Source organism: Callithrix jacchus, chromosome 2 (genome assembly GCF_049354715.1).
Source record: "Callithrix jacchus isolate 240 chromosome 2, calJac240_pri, whole genome shotgun sequence".
In the NCBI taxonomy this organism is placed as follows: Eukaryota; Metazoa; Chordata; class Mammalia; order Primates; family Cebidae; genus Callithrix; species Callithrix jacchus.
This window is the reverse complement of record NC_133503.1, coordinates 85,982,741-86,008,405: the sequence shown is the minus strand read 5'-3', so window position 1 is coordinate 86,008,405 and position 25,665 is coordinate 85,982,741. Positions and strand designations below refer to the sequence as shown.

At 39.3% G+C, this 25,665-nt stretch overlaps 1 protein-coding gene and 1 pseudogene across 4 annotated transcripts in view; one reads left to right on the top strand and one right to left on the bottom strand.

Moving 5' to 3' along the window:
- Positions 1-535: 535 nt before the first annotated feature.
- Positions 536-25,665, bottom strand: part of CEP120 (centrosomal protein 120) — an 85,533-nt gene continuing 60,403 nt past the window's right edge. For all 3 annotated transcript variants that reach the window (XM_078364995.1, XM_078364994.1, XM_078364996.1), the window contains 2 exons: positions 14,132-14,277; positions 536-2,393 (listed from right to left, as the gene is read on the bottom strand). In XM_078364995.1, the coding sequence (XP_078221121.1) occupies positions 2,159-2,393; positions 14,132-14,277 (381 nt within the window). In that variant the 3' untranslated portion in view covers positions 536-2,158. The remainder of the gene's footprint in view (positions 2,394-14,131; positions 14,278-25,665) is intronic.
- On the top strand, positions 16,041-23,659 carry LOC103791420 (histone lysine demethylase PHF8 pseudogene; annotated as a pseudogene). Its single transcript, XR_013532118.1, has one exon. The product of XR_013532118.1 is annotated as a histone lysine demethylase PHF8 pseudogene (transcript).

The window sequence follows — 25,665 nt, the reverse complement described above, 5'->3', positions numbered from 1 at the left end:
CTGCTTGAAGCAACAGGAATTCAGGTCCAGATAGAAATTACTAGATTTATCTGCAAAGGAACTCCTATATTTATACAGACATGGTATTAGATATACCTGGTAGACATTAGACACCCCTCCTATGCAGTACATGCCTGCCTTGAACATGGAAACTAGACTTTCTCCATGAAAAATCAGAGAAATTTTAAAGGTAAATCTTATTTCACCTTAAAATATTTGATACGAGGTCTCCTGTTATTAGGAAACTTATTCACCCGGCCATGCCTGCAACCCACTCACTGATTTAGTCATGTGGTCATACTCATTAAGTCCTAGGCAAAATCACTGTAAATACATTCTGTGGCATTTACAAATGGAATGAGTATTGCTAAAAGGACCGCAGAAGAGTGTTAAGATTTCAGACTCCCCTAATTGTAAGACAAAAAATAGTATGTGAACACTTGAGAAAAAAAGGGTCATTTGCAATAGGAAAACGCAAACACTTTGCCAGCTTTGTTTAGAAACAGAAGTAACAGGCCGCTCAAGAACTCAAAGATGCACGCAACTATGATTTTATTTGTTAAATTACAATAGCCAAAAGAGCTTTACAGAAGGAAAATAAACTACACATCCATTTTAGCTAAGTCCTTTTTGTTTCTTTAAATCAGAGGCCCCCTCTAGTGTTTGAAAACAGTCACAGGCAACACACAATGCAATCGAAGGTAAAGAGTCAAAAAAATAATAATCTGGGGTAAAAATAGCATTTTACCCCAGACCTTCCAAAACAAAAGGCATACTTCTGTTCCATTCAAGTGGCACAAAAATCAATGAGAGAAAAATAGCTAATCATAATTAATATTACAAATTCCTGCTATGATTCACAAATTCATTATCTTCTCATTCAGTAATTTATTATTTACCGCTGTTATTTTTTAGAACATTAATACTTTGTTAATAAGAAAAATACATATGTAATAAGTATAGGGACTTTAATTTCCATAAAAAGAAATATATCTCATTTAAAATGATAAGAAATTAATGTTACTATATACCCTATTCTGCTTTGATGGAAGCTATTGGTAACTTCCTAAAGTATATACATAAATTTATTATATTTGGAAATCAGAACTTTTTAAACTACATATATTTTGAAATTCAACCTAATCTGTGAATTTGCTAAAACTTTTTGAGTATTCTGTAAAAGGAGCTAGAAGGCATTGCTTTGAGGACAAATATTGGCTCTGAGGAATATGATATCAAAGAACTCTTAGAGTTTATACAGACATGGCACTGCATAAATCCAATGACTGAATCTCGTGCACTTTTGAAAAAGATTGAAATTAGGGGGAGTAAAAAATAGTTGATTTTCACTCTATTTTTTCAGTTAACGTGTTTATGTGTCTGTTTCCACGTTCTATTACAGAGGGTTTAAACTATGGCTAGTATTACCATAAATGGCAAATAAATCTCTAATTTTAACAAAAAAAAAACAAATGCAAACTTGAGCAAGAAACTGACAGAGAAAACTATATTAAGCTAACACTTCATGTTCTTATAAGTCATGAGTACACTGGAAATTTGAAAATGCAAGAGCTCTTGAAACAAATTTAATCTGTATTAACTTTATTTAAATAAATGACCAATTTGTCACCCAACATGTCATAGGGCTTGTCTGTACTGATCTTTCTTTTGAAACATGTCACTTGCAAATACTGTAAGTTAAGGAAAAGAGGTCATCCAAAATGTGTTAAACTGGTTACAACTGGTCTCAACTTTAAGGACATTTACATTCAAATGGAATAGGACACAGCATTTTTAAAGTGCAAGATATACTCTTTTGGCTCAAACATCGTAGAACTGGAAATTACTGTAGTAATTTCTCCTACAACAAACTTAGTGAAAAACTGTTTTGAAAGTTAGCCATCAGATTATAAACTATGAAAAACACTGAGAAGTCATTTAAAATGGGTATATAAAATACAAATTACAAATAAAACCAGTATGGGAGAGGTAGGATAAAGTAAATAAGATCAAATAAATACTATACAATAACATACAAAATTTTGCTTATAAAAATTGAAAATAGCATTTTAAAACATCCATTTTCCTCACTTTTGAGGGTTTTACAATGAAATTAAAATTTAGACTTAGCATCTCGATAAAGCTTTCCCAAATGTTATTAATTACTGGCACTGTTTTTTGCCAAAATCTCTCTGATCTGTCGGTTGAGTTCACTTATTATTCGATCGTCGTGATTATACACACCTGTTCTCATCAAAGTATCCCTTTCCTCTATTAGGCGAGTCAAATAATCACCCAAGCCTTCTTCCAATACAGTGCCATCTGGGCCATCCTTTTTTCCACTTGCAATCTCTCTGGAATCCTGGTATTGTTTTTGTTCTTGTTGCCTTAACCTGAGAAGTCAAGAACAAATGCCACTCTAGCAACTGTGTTGGTTTTCTTAACAGTACAATTTAAAAACAAAATGATTCAATGGTAAAATAAGGTTTTAGTAATATTTTCAGGAAGAAAAAAAAAACAACAATGCTCCACTTGGCTAGTCAGAGTCTGCACATTTATAAAAGGCAACTTTAAAAACAATACTTGTTTTTCTAATTACAAAATACATAACTGTAGATATTTTGGAGCTGTGTAAAGAAGAAAATAAAAATCAACTGTAATCTTACCATAATTTGAATAATATTTTTCTTTATTTTCAAGTTTAAAAAATGCATATATGTACTTAAAATATGTATTTAAAAAATTAATGATACTACGTATGCAATGCTGTATACTACTTTTCTCATTTATATAGTAAATTTTTTTTATATCATTAAATATTTTTCTAAATGGTTTTATAATATTCTCTCATTTAGGGTATCATCATTTATTCATCCTTTATTATTCATCTTTAGGTTGCTCTTAAGCCTTTTTTGTTATTGTTGTTTTGAACATACATTTAAAAAATTCATTCAACAAAAATTTATTTGTGCCAAACAAGCTAAGGGGATACTGCAGTGAGTGAACCAAGAAGAAAATTTCCTACCATTATGGAGCTTATGTCTCTAATTATTTGTAGAAAGTAAAATTCTATAAATATGTGTGATTTCAAAGGGCATATGCATGGATATCTTCAAGTTATGTTTGTTATCATCTCATTTGTAGATGAAAAAAAGAGAGTAGATGCTGACCTGGGATTTGGGTATTTCCAATAGAATACTGTTATCATACTTTCTTGAAAATGGAGCAGTAATAATAATACTTAGTATATTTTGTTTGTTTGAGACAAAGTTGCACTCTGTCACCCAGGCTGGAGTGCAGTGGTGCAATCACAGTTTACTGTAGTCTCGACCTCCTGGGCTCAATGGATCTGCCTGCCTCAGCCTACTGAGTAGCTGGGACTATAGGCACATGCCACCATCCCCAGCTAATTTTTGTGTGTGTGTGTATATATATATGTGTGTGTGTGTGTGTATATATATATATGTCGGCATTTCACTATGTTCCCAGGCTGGTCTCTAACTCCTGGGCTCAAGCAATCTGCCTGCCTCGGCCTGCCAAAGTGCTGGGATTACAGGCATGAGCCTGCACCTGGCCTACTTACTAAGTATACTTACTAAGTGATAATAAGACTAAGTTTGGATATGGAATATGTTTTAATTTAATTTAGAATATACAATTAAGACATAATTTTATATTTCTCTATATTAGTGGCTATAAAAGTATTTTAATTTGCAACAATTCCTAAATTTTGTCTTGATTATAAGACAAAGCAGTTAAGTCTAAGTCCCTCCTCTGAGATAGTCTTCAGAGGAAAAAAGCCACAGAGAAGCCAAAGTCCATTTCTGAATTTATACACAGGGCAAGGGAGAAGGAGAAAGATGTAGTGAAGAACAAATCCTGTTCTGACAGACCAGGATGGGCCCCAGAGGGTACACGACTGTTGGCAGTACACACTTTCATTTGCTCAGATGACCCTCTGAAACATGAAACTCCTATAATTCCTCATTAAAAAAAAAGAAAAGAAAAAGAAACTACAGTCTAAGAAGGATACCAAATGTCTTTATCTGTTCCAAAACCAAAAGCTGAAATGGTGCAGGGACTGTACTCTGGGACCTGGGTGGGAAATGGAGTGGTAAATGAGACATTGGTACCAAGTCTGTCCATGAAATTTGAGCAATTCATGTGGATAAGGAAGGGTAGGTTTCTGAAGAGTTGTTTCCCCTATGCTAATTCTTATAGCTGCCTTGTAGGATGGGGTCCTCTAGGTAAATTAATGACACGCAATGTTAAACAATGTACAAGAAAATTAACCATTTCCCTTCTGTGCATATCTATACATGTAGGACAAATCCAATTTTTTGGATAGATCATCTCTACCAAATCTTTAATAAATGCAATTATTAGTCATGATCACAATAGAATTTTAGAACCCGATAGCTGAAGAAGCCCATAAAGTTGTTAAAGGAAACTTTTAGAACATTCCTGACAACTGCTATTCTGGACTCTACAAGCATACTCTCTGCCACTAGGAACATACTACTTTGTAGAACTGCTCTAACTAGAAAGTTCCTTCTTATATTGAACTTGGTATGCCTCTTTATATTTTCAATGATTGGCTACGATACTGCCTAAGAGGAGAAGCCTACTTACTTCTTCTTTATCTGGTACCCCTCTAGATATTTGAAGACAGCTATCTACCACTTTTCCCAAGCGTTCTCCAAGTTCAATATCCCTCACTCTCCTAACCACTTCTTGGATGGCATGATATATTGTCCCTTACTGACCTGGTCATATTCCATTCGAACCTCTCTAGGTAGCTGATTTCCCTTAAACTGTGTTGCACATTGGTAAGAACATCCCAGAGGTGATTTACCAGCACTGAATACTGAACACTACACTACTTCTGTGAATGTCCCTAACTGCACTGACTCTTTTTGGCAGCCAAATCAAACAATTATTAGTGGCCACATAAATCTTCCTGAGCTGTTTCATGTCTTATCTATCGCTTAAGTTATTTTTCTTACAGCTTATACACAGGATTCTGCTTTTGTCTCCTAAAATATATATTATATTTTAAGCTCTGTGGTTCATGTGCAGAATATGCAGGTTTTTTACATAGGTATACATGTGCCATGGTGGTTTGCTGCATCCATCACCCCTTTGTCTACATTAGGTATTTCTCCTAATGCTATCCCTCCCTAACCCCCCAGCCCCGAAAGGCCCCGGTGTGTGATGTCCGTCTCTTTGTGTCTTCATGTTCTCACTGTTCAACTCCCACTTATGAGTGAGAATATGCAGTGTTTGGTTTTCTGTTCTTGTGTTGGTTTGCTGAGAATCATGGTTTCCAGCTTCATCCATGTCCCCCTGCAAAGGACATGAACTCATCCTTTTTTATGACTGCATAGTATTCCATGGGGTAAATGTGCCATATTTTCATTAACTAGTCTATCCTTATGGGCATTTCGGTTGGTTCCAAGTCTTTGCTATTGTGAACAGTGCTGCAATAAGCATACATCTGCATGTGTCTTTATAACGGAATGATTTATAATTCTTCGGGTATACACCCAGCAATGGGATTGCTGGATCAAATGGTATTTCTAATTCTAGATCCTTGAGGAATTGCCATACTGTCTTCCACCATGGTTGAACTGATTTACACTCCTACCAACAGTGTAAAAGCATTCCTATTTCTCCACATCCTCTCCAGCATCTGTTGTCTCCTGACTTTTTAATGATCAGCATTCTAACTGGCATGAGATGGTATCTCGTTGTGGTTTTGATTTGCATTTCTCCAATGACCAGTGATGATGACCTTTTTTCATGTTTTTTTTGGCTGCATAAATGTCTCTTTGAGAAGGGTCTCTTCATATCCTTTGCCAACTTTTTAGTGGGGTGCTTTTTTTTCTTGTAAATTTGTTTAAATTCTTTGTAGATTCTGGATATTAGCCCTTTGTTGGATGGAGACATTGCAAAAATTTTCTCCCCTTCAGTAGGTTGCCTGTTCACTCTGATGATAGTTTCCTTTGCTGTGCAGAAGCTCTTTGTTTAATTAGCTCCCATTTGTGAATTTTGGCTTTTGTTGCCATTGCTTTTGGTGTTTTATTCATAAAGTCTTTGCCCATGCCTAGATTTTCTTCTTGGGTTTTTTATGGCTTTTGGTCTTATGTTTAACTCTTTAATCCATCTTGAGTTAAAGACTCATTTTGAGTCACAGTTCACTGCAGCCTCGACCTCCTGGGCTCAGTGGATTTGCCTGCCTCGGCCTTCCGAGTAGCTGGGACTACAGGCACTTGCCACAATGCCCAGCTTAGTGTGTGTGTGTGTGTGTGTGTGTGTGTAGTTTTGTAGAGATGGTGTTTCACTATGCTTCCCAGGCTGGTCTCTAACTCCTGGGCTCAATGATCTTTAATCCATCTTTAACACAAGATGGATTAAAGACTTAAATTGTATAGAGTGTAAGGAAGTGATCCAGTTTCAGCTTTCTGCATATGGCTAGCCAGTTTTCCCAACAACATTTATTAAATAGGGAATCCTTTCCCCATTGCTTGTTTTTGTCAGTTTGTCAAAGATCAGATGGTTGTAGATGTGTGGCATTATTTTTGAGGCCTCTGTTCTGTTCCATTGGTCTATATATCTATTTTGGTACCAGTATCATGCTGCTTTGATTACTGTAGTCTTGCAGTATAGTTCAAAGACAGGTAGTATGATGCCTCCAGCTTTGTTCTTTTTGCTTAGGATTGTCTTGGCTATGTGGGCTCTTTTTTGGTTCCATATGAAATTGAAAGTAATTTTTCCTAATTCTCTGAAGAAAGTCAATGGTAGCTTGATGGGGAGAGCATTGAATCTATAAATTACTTTCACGATATTGATTCCTCCTAACCATGAGCATGGAATGTTTTTCCACTTATTTGTGTCCTTATCTCCTTGAGAAGGAGTTTTTAGTTCTCCTTTGAAGAGGTCCTTCACATCCGTTGTAAGTTGTATTCATAGGTATTTTATTCTCTTTGTAGCAATTGTGAATGGGATTTCACTCATAATTTGGCTCTTTGTCTGTTACTGGTGTACTAGAATACTTGTGATTTTTGCACATTGATTTTGTATCCTGAGACTTTGCTGAAGTTGCTTATCAGCTTAACTAGATTTTGGGCTGAGATGATGGGGTCTTCTAAATATAGAATCATGTCATCTGCAAACAGAGACAATTTGACTTCCTCTTTTCCTAATTGAATACTGTTTATTTCTTTCTCTTGCCTGACTGCCCTGGTCAGAACTTCCAATACTATGTTGAACAGGAGTGATGAGAGGGCATCCTTGTCTTGTGCTGGTTTTCAAAGAGAATGTGCCCGGTTTTTACTCAGTCAGTATGATACTGGCTGAAGGCTTGTCATAAATAGCTCTTATTATTTTGAAATACATTCCATCAATACTTAGTTTATTGACAGTTTTTAGCATGAAGGGCTGAATTTTGTCAAAGGCCTTCTCTGCATCTACTGAGATAACCTTGTGGTTTTTGTCACTGGTTCTGTTTATGCAATGGATTACATTTATTGATTTGTGTATGTTGAACCAGCCTTGCATCCTAGGGATGAAGCTGAATTGATTGTGGTGGACAAGATTTTGATGTGCTGCTAGATTCAGTTTGCCAGTATTTTATTGAGAATTTTCACATTGATGTTCATCAGGAATATTGGCCTGAAATTTTTTTTTTTTTTTGGAAAGAAAAAAAAAAAGAGTGAGGGAGAGGAAGAAAAGGAGAGAGAGCGGGAATGTAGCTTTATTCTAAAAATGGGTATTAATAATGGCCGATCAATATTTTGTGTATTTAAGGTGGAAAATGTATATTTTGTGTATTTAAAATTGAGAGCTCTATAAATATTTATTGAGTTTACTTGTTCAGGATCTGAGTTCAAGTCCTGGATATCCTTATTAATTTTCTGTCTCATTGAGTCTAAATCTCTTTATGGGTCTTATGTATCTGGGTGTTAGGATCGTTAACTCTTGTTGCATTGATCCTTTTACCACTATATCTTTGTTGCTTTGAAATCTATTTTATCAGATGTAAGAATTGCAATTCCTGCTTTTTATTTATTTATTTATTTATTTATTTTTGCTCTCCATTTGGTTGGTAAATCTTTCTCCATACCTTTGTCTTGAGACTTTGTGTATCTCTGGATGTGAAAAGGGTCTGGATGTAGCATGCCATTAGGTTTTGGCTGCATCTTTTGATTGGGCGATTTAGTCGACTTAAATTTAGGGTTACTGCCATTTGATGTTAACTGGCTATTTTATCCATTCGTTGATATCAATTCTTCTTTATGTTGATGCTCTTTACTTTTTGGTATATTTTTAGAAAGGCTTATACTGGTTGTTCCTTTCTATGTATAATGCTTCTTTCAGAAGCTCTTGTAAAGCAGGCCTGGTGGTAATAAAATCTCTGAGTACTTGCTTGTTCATAAAAGATTTTATTTTTCCTTCAATTGTGAAGCTTAGTTTGGCTGGATATAAAATTCTGGGCTGAAAGTTCTGTTCTTTAAGGATGTTGAATATCGGCCCCCACTCTCTTCTGGCTTGTAGGGTTTCTGCTGAGAGATCTGCTGTAAGTCTGATAGGCTTCCCTTTGTGGGTAACCTGACCTTTCTCTCTGGCTGCCCTTAGTATTTTCTCCTTCATTTCAACCCTGGTGAATCTAATGATTATGTGCCTTGGGGTTGCTCTTCTTGAGGAATATCTTTGTGGTATTCTCTGTATTACCTGGGGTTGAATATTGTCTTGCTTTGCTAGATTGGGAAAGTTTTCCTAAATAATATCCTGAAGAGTATTTTCCAGCTTGGATTCATTCTCTTCGTCATATTCAGGTACACCTATCAAACGTAAATTAGGTCTTTTCACATAGTCCCATATTTCTTGAAGATTTGCTCATTCCCTTTTATCCTTTTTTCTCTATTCTTGTTTTCTCGTTTTATTTCATTAAGTAGGTCTTCGACCTCTGATATCCTTTCTTCTGCTTGATCAATTTGGCTATTCAAACTTGTGCATATTTCGCTAAGTTTTCGTGTTGTGTTTTTCAACTCCATTAGTTCATTTATATTCTTCTCTATATTGTCTATTCTTGTTAGCATTTCATCAAACCTTTTTTCACAGTTCTTAGTTTCTTTACATTGGTTTAGAACAAGTTCTTTTAACTCCCAGAAGTTTCTTATAATCCACCTTTTGAAGCCTACTTCTGTTAATGGCACACAGTCCTTTTCCATCAGGCCTTGTTCCGTTGCTGATGAGGAACCGTAATCCCCTGTAGAGGGAGAGGGGTTCTGATTTTGGGTATTCTCAGCCTTTTTAGGCTGGTTTCTTCTCTTTGTTATAAATGTATCCATCTGTCATCTTTACGATTACTGACTTTCTAGTTGGGTTTCTGATGGACGTCCAGTTTATTGATTCCCAGTGCTGGAATCTGAGCAATCCACTGCGCCAGCCAAAACAGCAGCGTTAAGACTGATGGTGTTCTTCTGCCCGGGAATCTCCTCCCGTTTACTCTGCATGAAGAGCTGCTGCGCCAAGGCACTGGCAAAACTGCTGCACTGGCCACAAGAGTCGCACTGGCAACCCGTGGGGCTCCTCCACTGGGAATCTTCTGGTCTGTGAGCGACGAAAATTCGTCTGAAAGTGTGGCGTCCTCTCGTTCTCTGTGCTTTTCACAGGGAGCTACAATCCCGAGCTGTTAGCAATCAGCCATCTTGGATGTTTTCTTTTTTTGTTGTGTCTCTGCCAGGTTTTGGTATCAGGAAGATGCTGGCCTCATAAAATGAGTTAGGGCCTCTTTTTCTATTATTTAGAATAGTTTCAGAAGGAAGGGCACCAGCTTCTCTTTGTACCCTCTGGTAGAATTCGGCTGTGAAACTGTCTGGTCCTGGACTTTTTTTGGTTGGTAGGCCATTAATTGCTGCCTCAATTTCAGAGCTTGCTATCAGTCTATTCAAGGATTTGACTTCTTCCTGGTTTAGTGTTGGGAAGATGTAAGTATCCTGGAATTTATCCATTTCTTCTAGATTTTCTGGTATATTTGTGTAGAGGTGTTTATAGTATTCTCTGATGGTAGTTTGTATTCCTGTGGGATTGATGGTGATATCCACTTTATCATTTTTTCTCTATCTATTTGATTCTTCTCTCTTCTTTATTAATCTGGCTAGCAGTCTATCTATTTTGTTGATCTTTTCTAAAAACAAGCTCCTGAATTCATTGTTTTTTTTGAAGGGATTTTTGTGTGTCTGTCTCCTTCAGTTCTGCTCTGATCTTAGTTATTTCTTGTGCTAGCTTTTGCATTTGTTTGCTCTTGCTTCTCTAGTTCTTTTAATTGTCATGTTAGGGTATTGATTTTAGATCTTTCCTGCTTTCTCTTGTGGACATTTAGTGCTATAAATTTCCCTCTATATACTGCTTTAAATGTGCAGAGATTCTGGTATGTTGTGTTCATTCTCATTGGATTCAAAGAACATCTTTATTTCTGCCTTCATTTCATTATTTATCCAGCAGCCATGCAGGAACGGGTTGTTCAGTTTCCATGCAGCTATGTGGTTTTGAGTGAATTTCTTAATCCTGAGTTCTAATTTGATTGCATTGTGGTCTGAGAGACTGTGTGTTATCATTTCCATTCCTTTGCATTTGCTGAGGAGTGTTTTACTCTCAATTATATAGTCAATTTTAGAATAAGTGTGATGTGGTGCTGAGAGGAATGTATATTCTGTTGATTTGGGGTGGAGAGTTCTGCAGATGTGTATTAGGTCCACTTGGTCCAGAGCTGAGTCCAAGTACTGGATATCCTTGCTAATTTTCTGTCACATTGATCTGTCTAATAATGATACTGGTGTGTTAAAGTCTCCCACTAAATTGTGTGGGAGTCTAAGTCTCTTTGTAGGTCATTAAGAACTTGTGTTATGAATCCAGGTGTTCCTGTATTGGGTGCTTATATATTTAGGACAGTTAGCTCTTCTTGTTGCATTGATCCTTTACCATTATGTTATGCCCTTCTTTATCTCTTTTGATCTTAGTTTTGAAGTCTGTTTTATCAGACACTAGGATTGCAACCTCTGCTTTTTATTTGCTTTCCTTTTGCTAGGTAAATCTTCCTCCCTCCCTTTATTTTGAGCCTATGTGTGTCTTTGCATGTGAGATGGGTCTCCTGAATACAGCACACCAATGAGTCTTGGGTCTCCTGAATACAGCACACCAATGAGTCTTGGCCCTTTATCCAATTTGCCATTCTGTGTCTTTTAATTGGGGAGTTTAGCCCATTTACATTTAAGGTTAATATTGTTATGCGTGAATTCGATCCTGCCATTATGATGCTAGCTGTTTATTTTGCTAGTTAGTCGATGCAGTTTCTTCAAAGCTACAGTGGTCTTTATAATTTGGTACGTTTTTGCAGTGGCTGGCACCAGTTGTTCTTTTCCATATTTGGTGCTTCCTTCCAGAGCTCTTGTAAGGCAGGCCCCGTGGTGACACAATTTCTTAGCATTTGCTTGTCTGTAAAGGATTTTATGTCTCCTTCACTTACGAAGTTTAGTTTCTCTGGATCTGAAATTCTGGGCTGAAAATTCTTTTCTTTCAGAATGTTGAATACTGGCCACCACTCTCTTCTGGCTTGTAGGGTTTCTGCTGAGAGATCTGCTGAATCTGATGGGCTTCCCTTTGTGGGTAACCTGACCTTTCTCTCCGGCTGCACTTAGCATTTTTTCCTTCATTTCAACCTTGGTGAATCTTATGATTATGTGTCTTGGGATTGCTCTTTTTGAAGAGTATCTTTGTGGTGTTTTCTGTATTTCCTGAATTTGAATGTTGGCCTGCCTTGCTAGTTTGGGGAACTTCTCCTGGATAATATCCTGAAAAGTGTTTTCCAACATGGTTCCATTCTCCCCGTCATTTTCAGGTACACTGATCAAATGTAGATTTGGTCATTCCATGTAATCTCGTATTTCTTGGAGGATTTGTTCATTTCTTTTCACTCTTTTTTCTCTAGTCTTCTTGCTTTATTTCATTGAGTTGATCTTAATTTCTGATATCCTTTCTTCCACTTGATCCATTTGGCTATTGAAACTTATGTATGCTTCATTAAGTTCTTGTGCTGTGTTTTTCAGCTCCATCAGTTTGTTTATGTTCTTCTCTTAACTCATTATTCTAGTTAACAATTTGTCTAACCTTTTTTCAACGTTTTTAGCTTCCTTGCATTGGGTTAGAACATGCTCCTTTAGCTTGGAGGAGTGTTATTATCCACCTTCTGAAGCCTGCTTCTGTTATTTCATCAAAATCATTCTCCATCCAGTTTTGTTCCCTTGCTGGTGAGGAGTTACGATCCCTTAAAGGAGAAGAGGCATTCTGGTTTTTGGGATTTTTCAGCCTTTTTGGTCTCTAATATATTTAATATTGTTGGTTTCAGTTCTCTCAGAAGCATAATTTATTAATTAATATTTATTAAGATAATATTTAGTAATATTCAGTTGTGTATGATCTATGAATTTGATAGGCAATATGGATATCTTTAAGCCACCAAAACGGTACTTATCAAACTAAAGTATCAAACTAGCAAGTATATAGCTAAATATGTACTTGCAAAACAAGAACCAAAAAAGTTCTCAATATGACAGCACAATTTTGGAAGGCAAGGATATTATAATTCATTAATTTGTAATATCTTCCAAGTCTGCAACATTGTAGATACCAAATAAGTATTTGCTGAATAAATGAGAATAAAAGTTCTATGGATTGAGCCCTGTTAAGCATGGTACTTAGAGTTGACCTTTTACAACTGGTATTTCTTCAATTATCTTTTAAATACAGTTATTTAATTCAGCTAGGAACCCACTTCATATAGTGACCACATTTTTCTCTACTTCATACATGGAGATAATCATAAGATACTGTGTCAAATGTAATGTGTATGCTGTGAACTGTGTCCCTGCCAAATTCACATGCTGAAGCCCTCCAATGTGATGGTATTTAGAGATGGACCTTTGGGAGATAATCAGGTTTAGATCAGGCTGTGAGGGTGAACTCTCATCATGGGATTAGTGCTCTCATAAAAAGAGACACCAGAGAGATGACACAGTGAGAAGGTGGCCCTCTAAAACCAACCAGAGTGGCACCAGCCTCTAGTACTATGAGAAAATAAACTTCTGTTTAAGCTACCCAATCTATGGTATTTTTTTAAATCAGTCCAAGTTAACTAAAACTGCACTTTGCTCAAACAAAAATATACTAAACCCTTGATAAACTAAGCTAAAACATCTCCCAAAACCACCCTCCAAAAAGACTAGAGGTTCATTTTTATGCTGCTTCTTTGTGATCACTGTTGAAGCTGTGACTAGGATGAACACAGCACTACAGAGAAGCCCAATGTAGCATAGTAGTTAAAAATACAATCTCTGGAATCAGATTTGAACTCCATATGACTTTGAAAATTAAAGATTATTCAATCTCTTCATCTCTAAAATGGTGAAAATATCTTTCTCACAAAGTAGCTTTGAAGATTTAAAAAAAATCAGCTGAGCAATATAAGACATTTTAAACAGGTCTTGACACAAAGTATGGGCTCACTAAGAGCTAATGTTACAGATACTAATAATATAACTAAATTTGAAATTTCTTATACTTTATATAATTCAAGACTCAGTTTAATAGTAGCAATAATCCTGAAATCATCACACAAAAATAAAATTTAAAGTACTAATCCTATAAGTGGACACAGGAGAGCTGAATGGACTTTCCATAGCTGAATCCATAGCTGAATTCATAGCAAAAAAAAAAAAAAAAAAATTTAATGATCTTTGGCATAGATTTTCTTTTCTTTCTTTTTAAATTTGACACAAGGTCTCACTCTGTCACCCAAGCTGTCGCCAAGCTGGAGTGCAGTGTGGCATGATCATAGTTCACTGCAGCCTGGAACTTTTGGGCTCAAAGGATCCTCCCACCAGCCTCTCAGAGTGCTAGGATTACAGGCATGAGCCACAGTGCCCTGCTGCCATAGATTTTCTATTGTATATGTCTGCTACATTTTATATATTTTTATATATGATCTACTTTAAACTTAGAAAACCTGAAGTTACACCTTTCCTGAACCAAACTTTGGTTTTTGAAAGAAACACTCTTTTAGTTATAATACCTGTTCAATTCATTTCTTATATCCAGCAATTCTTGCTGCTCAGTTTTTACTGTATCTTTTTCCTCAGCAGCCAGGTAACGTAGTCTCATCTGTTCCAATTCTTCCTGCTGTTTTTTAAGACGAGCCATTTGGCTTTCTTGCTCCCTCTTGAAAGAAACAAAGAAACAAGTCATATCCCTAATATTAGGAACAAATACTTCATCTGATTTGCCTTATGATTATAGTCCTATTTGACAACACCTATGATATAGCCACACACTACCAATTTTTTTTTTTTTTTTTTTTTGAATACAAAGTCTCACTGTCTTGCCCAGGCTGGAGTGCACTGGCTATTCACAGGAGCAACCAAGAACACTAGGGCCTCAGATTGCTAGGTTCAAGGAATCTGCTTCACCCTCAGAGCCAAAGTGAGCCCAAGGCATGTGCCAACCCTTGCACTGCTAATTTTATGAGTTATATATTATCCAGAAATACCCAGGTAGGTTTTCTCTAAACACTCTGTTACTTCTTCTACTGTAAGTCATAATCCTTCATCAATCAGTGCTTGATATTAGCTGAATATCACAGGACAAAGAGGCTGCTGCCAATACAATGAACTGCCAAAAGGCTAGTGGTAAGAGAAGCACCTGAGAAAACCATTATACAAAGATGTACCTAGAAAAATTCAATAATTGTCCCTGCACAAATTGCTAATTCCACTCTCACTTCAGTAAATATGCCTTTCCACTCTGTTCTCCAGGCTAACACAAAAACTATGCACATATATTTTTAAACAAAAATGAAAACAAACAATACACTCTAGTTTGCTTTTTTAAATAAGAATTGTTAAACTTATTTAAAAAATGCAAACAATACACTCTAGTTTGCATTTTTTAAATAAGTTTAACAATTCTTCAGGTCAACAGATAGTCTTTTAAAATAAAGTAAATGTGTATTAAGGATCCAAGATGGCGGTTTAGGAACAGCTCAGGATTGCAGCTCCCAGTGAAAGCGCAGAGGGTGAGTGGACGCCGCATTTCCAGACAGATATTTATTGCCCACAGACCAGGAGATTCCCAGGCAGAGGAGCTCCACGGGTCACCAGCGCGGCTATTTTGGCTGGTGCAGCTATTTCACCGGCGCCCCAGCACGGCAGTTCTCTGTACAAAATACACTGGTTTCGTTGCCCTTTTAAGCTGGCGATTGGAGCTCCAGGAAGGCAGAGTCGCCCACTCATCTGATTAAACAGGGGACAGAAACAGGGAGCCAGGCCAGGAGATTCCCACGCAGCATGTTGTTTCAGCCAGCGCAGTGGGTCACAGCATGGGAAATCACACAGATCCTGGCACCTTTGTAACAGGCGACTGGAACATCTGGGAGAGAGTCAACCGTTCAACTTAAAAAAAAAGTTTCTGAGGCAGGGAGCCAGGTGATCAGGCTCGGTGGGTCCCACCCCCAACCCCAGAAAAAAACAGCAATTGGAAATGCCCTGGGTTGAGAGTGTCACAGCAAGCACAGCTGAACCCGGGACGGTCCGGCTCTGCGGGGGAGGGGTGTCCGCCATTACTGAGGCACTCCACCCCTACGGAGGTAGTCTGCCATTGCTGATGCAGCCCGCCATTGCCGAGGCAACCCGCCACTACAGAGAGAGTTTGCCTGTAAATGATATTTAATTTCCATTGTTTTTCACTCTTCTGCATTTCAACTTCTGCATTTATTTTGGATTATTCTTTTCCTGCCTGGAGAATTCAAGTATTTCTTTTGCTTCAGATTTGCCATGACAAATTCTGCCAATTTTTTTCAGTCTGAAGTCTTTCATTTATGAAGAACACTTTTACTGGGTAACAAAATTTTAGTTCAGCAATTGTTTTCTTTAGTACTTTAGGGATGCTATTTTACTGTCTTACAAATTCCTTTACTTTTGTTAAAAAGTAATCTGTCAGTCTTATCATTGCTCCTTTGAAGGCAATGTATCTCTCCACCCCCGCCCCCAAGAGTTTTTAAGGTTTTTCTTTGCTTTTTGTCAATTTTGCTCTAATGCATCTAGGTAGGTTTACTTTGTATTTATCCTGCTTGCAGTTCACTTTGTATTTATCCTGCTTACAGTTCATAGATATTTTCAAATCTAAGAACTGATATATTTTTTACTTTTGGAAAATTCTTAGCCAGCATCTCTTTAAATATTCCCTTCTTCCCACTCTTTCTCCAATTACACGTAAGATAGTCTCAAAATGTATCACTTCTCTAATATATTTCTTCATCGTATCACCTATTTTCTCGAGTATAATGATGGTAGTATTTCAAATTTCTTGTCTGATATTCTAAAATCTGAATTACACTTGTCGATTAAATTCTACTGAGCACAAGACATAAATAGGCACTCCACAGATGAAGAAATGTAAGTGGCATGGAAAGACGCTGTCTCTACAAAAAGAAAAAATTATAAAAATTAGCTATTCAGGGTGATATGTACCTGTAGTCCCAGATACGTGGGAGGCTGAGGTAAATAACCTAAGCCTAGGAGGTTGAGGCTGCAGTGAACTGTGAATGCTCCACTGCACTCCAAACTGGGTGACGGAGTGAGACTTTGTCTCAAAAACGAACATATGAAAAGATGCTCAAAGTTATTAGTCACTAGAGGAATGAAAATTTAAGCCACAATGTGACAGACACTATTTGGGTCCAATCAAACTGAAAAATTTAAGACATCAGACAATAGCCAATTGTTGGCAAAAATGTGAAGAACAGGGACAATTATATGCTACTATTGGGAATTGCAAATTAATATAACCACTTTAGAAGATAAGTATGTAATATTTAGTGAAGCTGAAGAAATAAATGTCCCTTAGTACCAGAAATCCTACTTTTAGATATAAACACTAGAGAAACTCTTACAGCTACAGATATATTCAGCTTTCTCGTATCCTGGATAAAACATGTCCACTGAAAGAAGACTGGAAAAATTGCGCAATATTTTCAGAGAATGATTCTATGTATATAAAGATTCATAACATACAAAACTAAGCAATGCTGTTTGCAAATAGACTTTTAATATATCTTATGTCACAAAATTATGACAAAAAGCAAAGGAATAATAAATACCCAATTCAAGATAGTGGTTACCTCTGGAAAGAGAAGACACAGTTGAGAAACGGACACAGAGAGCTTCCAAAGCATTCATAATGCTGTTTCTTAAACTAGGAGGCAGGTGGAAAGAGTAGAAGAACCTTCTTTGACATGTATAGTTCATTTTAAAGTTATTTAAAAAGAAAAAAAAACATATCTGGACAAAAATAAACCAAACTGTCTTCTTTGGCTGAGGAAAGGCTAAGATGTGATTTGTAGTGTCTATGTTATATGGTGTTACAAAATTGGCTTTAAAAATTTTTTTTACAATGAGTAAGTATGATTGCAAGCAGAAGTAATAAAAGTTGATTATTAGCTTTATGTTACTCTATAAAACTAAGTTTTTGATAAAATTTAACATTTTCTAAAATAAGAAAATTGTTCAAATGCTTTGAATTTTTAATCAAGTATAGGGCATTAATAATAATCACACACACACAAATTAGAGGTTAGTGAAAGAAGTCCTCTCCAGTGCCAGGTGCTCTGGGTTAAAGGCTCCTCAATCAAGTGAGTATAATCTTTATTTTGCCTTGGCTGCCTATAAATCCAGAAAGGAGATGTAAACATACATACACTAGACTAAACAGCGGCTAAAATGTGGCCACTAGTTACTCTCCCACTCACACATACCATGTAAGTCTGTGGGAAAAAACTTACAACTAAACTAAGGAACTCAAGTAAAGTTTTCTGAAAATAACCCAGAGCTGACAAGTCAGTAGGAGGGCCTGGATGGTTTCAAGACACAGTTTTTAACCAAGACTTGGACCTCCAACTGTTTTCTTAAAAAAAGATTTACATCCCATCCTTGGCTAAATTACATATAAATTAATCAAATTAATTACTCAGAGCGGATAAGCAAGAGGCTGGACAAGATAGTGCTAATGTCGGCCAATGAAGTCTGTGTTGTTTTAACTAAATATATCAGCTCAGTTTTAAACAGATCTACTGTGCACAAATACGGTAAGGGACCCACAATCCTTCCCAAAACATTAGTTCTCTTTCCAGTCCTGGAAACAAACATACCTACTTTGAAAATATCTGACATAAAATTGTTACATTTTCTACAATAAACGCATACTTTATAACAATGCTTCATTTATTGTTTATAAAGTTGTAGGTTTTATTCTGCTTACATAATGATATTCTAACGTGTCAAGAAATGTTTTTAAGTAAATATGCAAACATGTTATCATTTAGAGCACAAGTAGGAAAGCAGACAACTTCACTTGAGTGTTTGTAGACCAATGTCATTCAAGTATTTGTTTTGGTTTTAAAATATTTCTATAGTATATCTTGAAGGAAAAAAAAAAGGAAACTAAATTACCTCTTACAAGTCTAACAAGTAGAACTTTTAACTTTGTCCCATGATAGCAAACTTAAGAGTATCACTTCCTTGTCTTATAAATCAGGACTCATTTTATGTTATGCTTATTTATATTTTACAGCTGTTGCCTTCCCAGTTACCGAAGAACAAAAAAGCTTACCATTGGGAAAAGACATTTGTGGTTGTGAATCAAAAGAAAAAGTTTTTTTCTAAATAATTAGAAGGTTACATTTTTAAATTCACAAATTGACTATCCTAGGTCACCTCTGAGTAATGGAAATCTCTGTTTAAACATTCTTCTGGCAATGGGCATCAAGCATTAGGTCTTATTTCCAAGCTTTACCAGCTGGGTTTTGTCATTAACATTTATTAACAAACTAAGATATGGCTTTCACCGTCTAATCCGTACTACACAAATGTTTTGTATGGCCCTCCAGAGGGTTTTGATGTGACAAATCACTGGCAGAGATTACAGCCCCGTGGCTATTCACCAGAGGCAATGTAAAATTAACATGGTTCTAATCCAATTTAAACAAGAAGTTACACAAACAATCTTTTGAACAAAACTAGATAAACGATTCCAAAATTATATTCAAGCACAATAAATGTGTTTTTAATAAAAAGTTGAAGGAAAAAATTTTGAATTTTCATATACATGAAATGTGCCAATTTGATGAAATTATTAATTTTAATCTTACTAAAACAGTTAGTGGCAGAGCCCAATTCACTATGGTAATACCAAGGTCTATTACTTTTCTTCTTAAAGTGTTGCATCTCAGGGCAGTCTGCAGAACATCAATGATTCCTAGTGACCTCAAAATTTGGTTACAGTGTTGTCCCTAAAGCAGAAAGTTTGTTGGATAAGGATTAAAATTGGTTTGGAATGAAAAAGTAATGAACATCTCTGCACTCAAAGAAGTTTTCTTTCATGGATTGTAAGTTTCAGAGTTGAACCACTAATTTAACACTTTTTTTTTCCTTTTCTTTACACTTAGAGTAACTCAAGCCAAAGAAGGTATCTGAATGTTTGTGATATCCTCCTTATTAGAATCAAATAGCTAAAATTACTTTGCAATGTTTTTTGGGCAAGAGGGCAGGAAATACACAAGAAGAAGGTAAAATAAAAAATGGATTAAATGGAAAGATCCAGAAGATAACTAAAGTGTATGAGGATGTGTGTGTTAGAAAAGAGGGATTCTTACATTAGAGCCTTTCACACTGAATCTTCTTTTAAAGCAGACTACTTCAATACCCCAGTGTAAAACGAATCAAAACCCAGGAATTTGGGGGATTCTATTCAGAACATTGTTTACTTATATTTTTTGAAACTAACTCAGATGGTGAAAAACTTAAAGAATGTAATCTATAATAGACATACTGAACATGACAAGGTAAAAAGTTCTTGCACAGATACTTCTCAATAAAAAACATGTCAATTATAATGAGATTCAGTTTCAATAGTAAATGATTATTCAGTTCTCTATAGAAAATGCCCAAACCAATAGGTAACAACATTTTTCCACTTTTTCAGCTGATTTGGGTAATTCATAATTGATGAATTACCATTGCTACTGTTCACTGCTCAGCTTCTTCAATGGGAAGCACGATCTTCCACTTCTTTCCCATCTACTCTCCATTTAAAAACTTGAAATGGGAGAACTACACTGAGGCCTGAGGATAGAACGTGGGTAGCACAGGGCGCAATGATTAACGTCTCTGCTCTGGGACTCAAGTCATTTGGCTTCTCAAAGCCCCAGCCCTCATTTGGTGATAATCACAGCGCTTCCTTAACAGGGAGGAGAACAACACAGAGGCTGTGGGGAAAAGCCCAGCCCGCTGAAGGTGCTCAATGAACGGGAGCCGCGCCGTCATCCAGAGAAGATGCCTGCTGCCACCTCCCACCCCTCTTGACACGATGAACCTGGCCCACCACAGAGCACTCCAGGACCGAGCCAAGATGGCCTCAGTGCCGGTGTATTGCCTCTGCTGGCTGCCTTATAATGTGACCCACTTCATGATTGAGTGTGACATGTGCCAGGACTGGTTTCATGGCAGTTGTGTTGGTGTTGAAGAGAAGACTGCTGACATTGACCTCTACCACTGCCCCAACTGTGAAGTCTTGCATGGGCCCTCTATTATGAAAAAACGCCATGGATATTCAAAGGGGCATGATACACACAAGGGGAAACCAGTGAAGACTGGGAGCCCTACACTCATCAGAGAGCTCCGGAGCAGGACTTTTGACAGCTCAGATGAAGTGATTCTGAAGCCCACTGGAAATCAACTGACTGTGGAATTCCTGGAAGAAAATAGCTTCAGTGTGCCCATCTTGGTCCTGAAGGATGATGGGTTGGGCATGACGCTGCCCTCACCATCATTCACTGTGAGGGATGTTGAACACTATGTTGGTTCTGACAAAGAGATTGATATGATTGATGTGACCCGCCAGGCTGACTGCAAGATGAAGCTTGGTGATTTTGTGAAATATTATTACAGCGGGAAGAGGGAGAAAGTCCTCAATGTCATTAGTTTGGAATTATCTGATACCGGGCTTTCTAACCTTGCGGAGACACCGAAGATTGTTCGAAAGCTGTCATGGGTCGAGAACTTGTGGCCAGAGGAATGTGTCTTTGAGAGACCCAATGTACAGAAGTCCTGCCTCATGAGTGTGCGAGACAGCTATACAGACTTTCACACTGACTTCAGTGGCACCTCTGTCTGGTACCATGTAGTCAAGTGTGAAAAGATCTTCTACCTGATCCACCCAACAAATGCCAATCTGACTCTTTTTGAGTGCTGGAGCAGTTCTTCTAATCAGAATGAGATGTTCTTTGGGGACCAGGTGGACAAGTGCTACAAGTGTTCCGTGAAGCAAGGACAGACACTTTTCATTCCCACAGGATGGATCCATGCTGTGCTGACACCTGTGGACTGCCTTGCCTCTGGAGGGAACTTCTTACACAGCCTTAATATCGAGATGCAACTCAAAGCCTATGAGATTGAGAAGTGGCTGAGCACAGCAGATCTCTTCAGATTCCCCAACTTTGAGACCATCTGTTGGTATGTGGGAAAACACATCCTGGACATCTTTTGTGGTTTGCGAGAGAACAGGAGACACCCTGCCTCCTACCTGGTCCATGGTGGGAAAGCTTTGTACTTGCCTTTAGAGCCTGGACAAGGAAAGAAGCTCTGCCAGACCATGAGGATGAGATCCCGGAGACAGTGCAAACTATACAGCTCATTAAAGATCTGGCCAGGGAGATCCATCTGGTGGAAGACATCTTCCAACAGAACATCGGGAAGACGAGCAATATCTTTGGGCTGCAGAGGATCTTCCCAGCTGGCTCCATTCCCCTAACCAGGCCAGCCCATCCCACTTCAATGTCCATGTCCAGGCTGTCACTGCCCTCCAAAAATGGTTCAAAGAAGAAGGGCCTGAAGCCCAAGGAACTCTTCAAGAAGGCAGAGCAAAAGGGCAAGGAGAGTTCAGCCTTGGGGCCTGCTGGCCAGTTGAGCTATAATCTCATGGACACATACAGTCATCAGGCACTGAAGACAGGCTCTTTCCAGAAAGCAAAGTTCAACATCACTGGTGCCTGCTTGAATGACACAGATGATGACTCCCCGGACTTGGACCTTGATGGAAATGAGAGCCCACTGTCCCTATTGATGTCTAATGGCAGTACGAAAAGGGTGAAGAACTTACCGAAATCTTGGCGAACCAAGATAGAAAAGAAGGTAGACAAGGCTAGACTGGTGGCAGAACAGGTGATGGAAGACGAATTTGACTTGGATTCAGATGATGAGCTGCAGATTGACGAGAGATTGGGAAAGGAGACGGCAACTCTCATAATAAGACCAAAATTTCCCTGGAAATTGCCCCGTGCGAAGCCTTCCTCTGACCCCAACCAAGTTCGTGAACCAGGAGAAGTTGAATTTGACATTGAGGAGGACTATACAACAGATGAGGACATGGTGGAAGGGGTTGAAGGCTATCAGACAGCAACCCCTGTTCCCGCCCAAGGTGCCAGCGAGGCCCCAGCTTCTCCCAGCACTCAGGAGGCCATCCAGGGCATGCTGTACATGGCCAACCTGAAGTCCTCATTGTCCTCACCGGCTACCTCCAGCCTGCAGGCCTGGTGGACCCGGGGCAAGATCGAAGCAGTGGGAGCTCCAGCATGGGCTGGGTACAGTGTCTAACAGTCCTGCTTCCCAGCACGCCCCAGGGAAGTGGCCCATCAAGTGACCAGCATACTGGAGAACCGAGAGCAAGGAGGAGGAGGAGAAAGCCAGTCTGGATGAACAGGACAGTTTGGGAGCATGCTTCAAAGACACAGAGTATATCTATCCTTCGCTGGAGTCTGATGATGAGGACCCTGCTTTGAAATCTCGACCCAAGAAAAAGAAGAATTCGGATGATGCTCCATGGAGTCCTAAGGCCCGTGTGTCCCCAACTCTGCCGAAGCAGGACCGTCCTGTGCATGAAGGGACCCGGGTAGCCTCTATTGAGACAGGTTTGGCTGCAGCAGCTGCAAAGCTGGCCCAGCAGGAGCTACAGAAGGCCCAAAAGAAGAAATGTATCAAGAAGAAGCCTTTGCTGAAGGAGGTGGAACAGCCTTGCCCTCAAGACTCCAATCTTAATCTGACAGTACCAGCCCTCACTGTGGCTGCCACACCACAGCTTGTCACCTCCTCCTCACCCCTGCCTCCTCCTGAGCCTAAACAAGAGGCCCTTTCAAGAAGTCTTGCTGACCATGAGTACACCGCTCGTCCCAATGCCTTTGGCATGGCACAGGCAAACCGCAGCACCACACCTATGGCCCCTGGTGTCTTCTTGACCCAGTGGTGCCCTTCAGTTGGCTCCCAGAGCAATCAGGCAGGACAAGGAAAACGTCCCAAAAAGGGCCTGGCCACAGCAAAGCAGAGACTTGGACGTATCCTGAAAATCCACAGAAATGGCAAACTACTTCTGTGAGCCCTCCTGTGTCCTACCCCTCACCCCTTCTCCATTGTCAACTCTCGGGGCACTCCTGGATCCTGTCTGCCCCGGACAAGGTGCTGAGGTGTATTGTCCTGCTTTTTTTGGACTTAGGAAAGGCATGGACCCCTCCACCGACTCCTCCTAGCTCCCTTCCCCACTTTCACTAGAGCATCCCACCTGCCTTCTCCATACTTCTGAGTAGCAGGTAAATGGGAGAGGTTTCCAGCTGACTAGAATCCCGTTTCCTACTTGTCCAAACCACTCCCCTTTTACCTGCCTTGTCTGTCCTTTACTATTGATGCCCCCTAGAGCTGGAAGGCAGGATGAGGAGAGGCGTGAAGAAGCCTGAGCCATGAAGTGGGAGGCCCAGTGCTTGACACTTTCTGCAACTCTAGCCCTATATCCAGAAGCCTGCCTACCTCCACCCATTCTGCTTGCCCTGTTTCCCCAGTCCAGTGGATACGCCCCCACCTCCACATTTGCTACTGGAAGAAGGCTGTGGTCTCTACCTCCTCTTGCCAAATACTTCATGGAAATAAAGAGGAAGGCCCAGAGCCTTCTTCCTGCCCCATTGTGAGCCATTTCCAGAAGTGGCCTAGAAATGCTGACTTCACTTATCCTTGGGAAGAAAGGTGGTTCCTCCCTCTTGTCAAGGTAGGGAGAGGTCAGATGACCAAGCCTTTGACCATAGCTTTGTAGCCTATTGAAGGAAGCTACTTTTAGCTGCCTACATGAGGCCACTTGTTTTAGGGTGAGCTCCAGGGATTTGCCTGGATTTTAAAATCATGTAGAACATTATCCACGTGGCTGTGGCTGTGGCTGTGGCTGGCCCTGGCAGGTGGAAAACCATCTCCCAGAAACTTGAAAGCACCTGCTACTGAAGCAGATAACGCTGGCCCAACAGCCTGCTTGCTCCACCTATACCACAGAGCACAGCCTGGACATTACGGAGGACACCTGGGTCCTCCATTGGGAACTTTCATGCTTCTTTCTCCTCCTGAGGTCTTGGTCTGAAGAAGACCTCAGGACTCACATCTTCACTCCTGGGCCTTTGCACTTCCAGATGACAGATCATCTTTCAAGCAGAGTGCAGATGGGCCATTCACAAGCCCAAGTGGAAGAGAAGAGACACCCATCTGTGAAGAAACAGACCATCCATCTGATCCTCCCCTCCCGTGTCTTTACTTTGTGGATTGTCTCCATTGTCCAGACAGTGCCCCCACCTCCCACTTGCCTTGCCTCACGGGCAATCTGGACACGATGGAGAACCATCCCCCTACCTCCATTTGGCACTGCCCAAGTGGAGTGTACCCTTGCCCTCTCCACCTGTACCACCCACTCCAACCTCACCCCAGCTTGCCCAGTGCCTCTGGGGAATTTAACAGCTACCATGCAGGCCACAGGGAATTTGTGAGGCTTCCTTCATCATCTTTGTATTTCCAGTTTGTCTTTTCTTTTCTCCATAGCCTTGCCTCTACTTTCCTTCCTCGGAATCATGGGTTCCTTTAGCCCATTTGCTTTCTCTACCTTGGGGACCCCAGGGGCCAAGCAGTCCTCCATCTAGTCACACCAAAGGCAAAAAGCCTGGCTACCTGCCCCCTAGCACGTAAGTTCCTACTCCCCTCCCCTCTGTTTCCACGAAGCTTTGCTTATTTTGGGGATTTCAAGGCAGAAGAGGGTAGTGAGGGGACGGCAGAAACCTCTGTCCCTCTGTACGGTAACTACTGTAACCAAGATCAGGTCCCCAGCCCTTTTATCCATTAACAACCCCTCTTAATCTTTCAAAGGCAGCTAATTGCTAGCAAATCCCCCTGATTCCGACCTTTTCCCTCTGTTTCTTTGTTATAAGTTTTCTGTGGAGCTGAAACCCAGCCTCTGGGTTTCATTTAGCTTAGTTGGGTTCTTGGAGCCTCCTGTTTGTTACTTTGTGTTTCCAATGAAAAGCAAGTTTACCCAGAGTTATGCTTTTCCAAAGAGGCTGATGTCTTTTTTTTTTTTTTTTAATGTTTCAGGTTCTAAGTGAAGTGAGTTAGGGAGGGGCTGGGAGTGTTAGTAATCCAAGTTTAGAATACCTCGATATAGTCACCCCTGATATCCAAACCCCAGCTGGGGGCTGGATAGAGG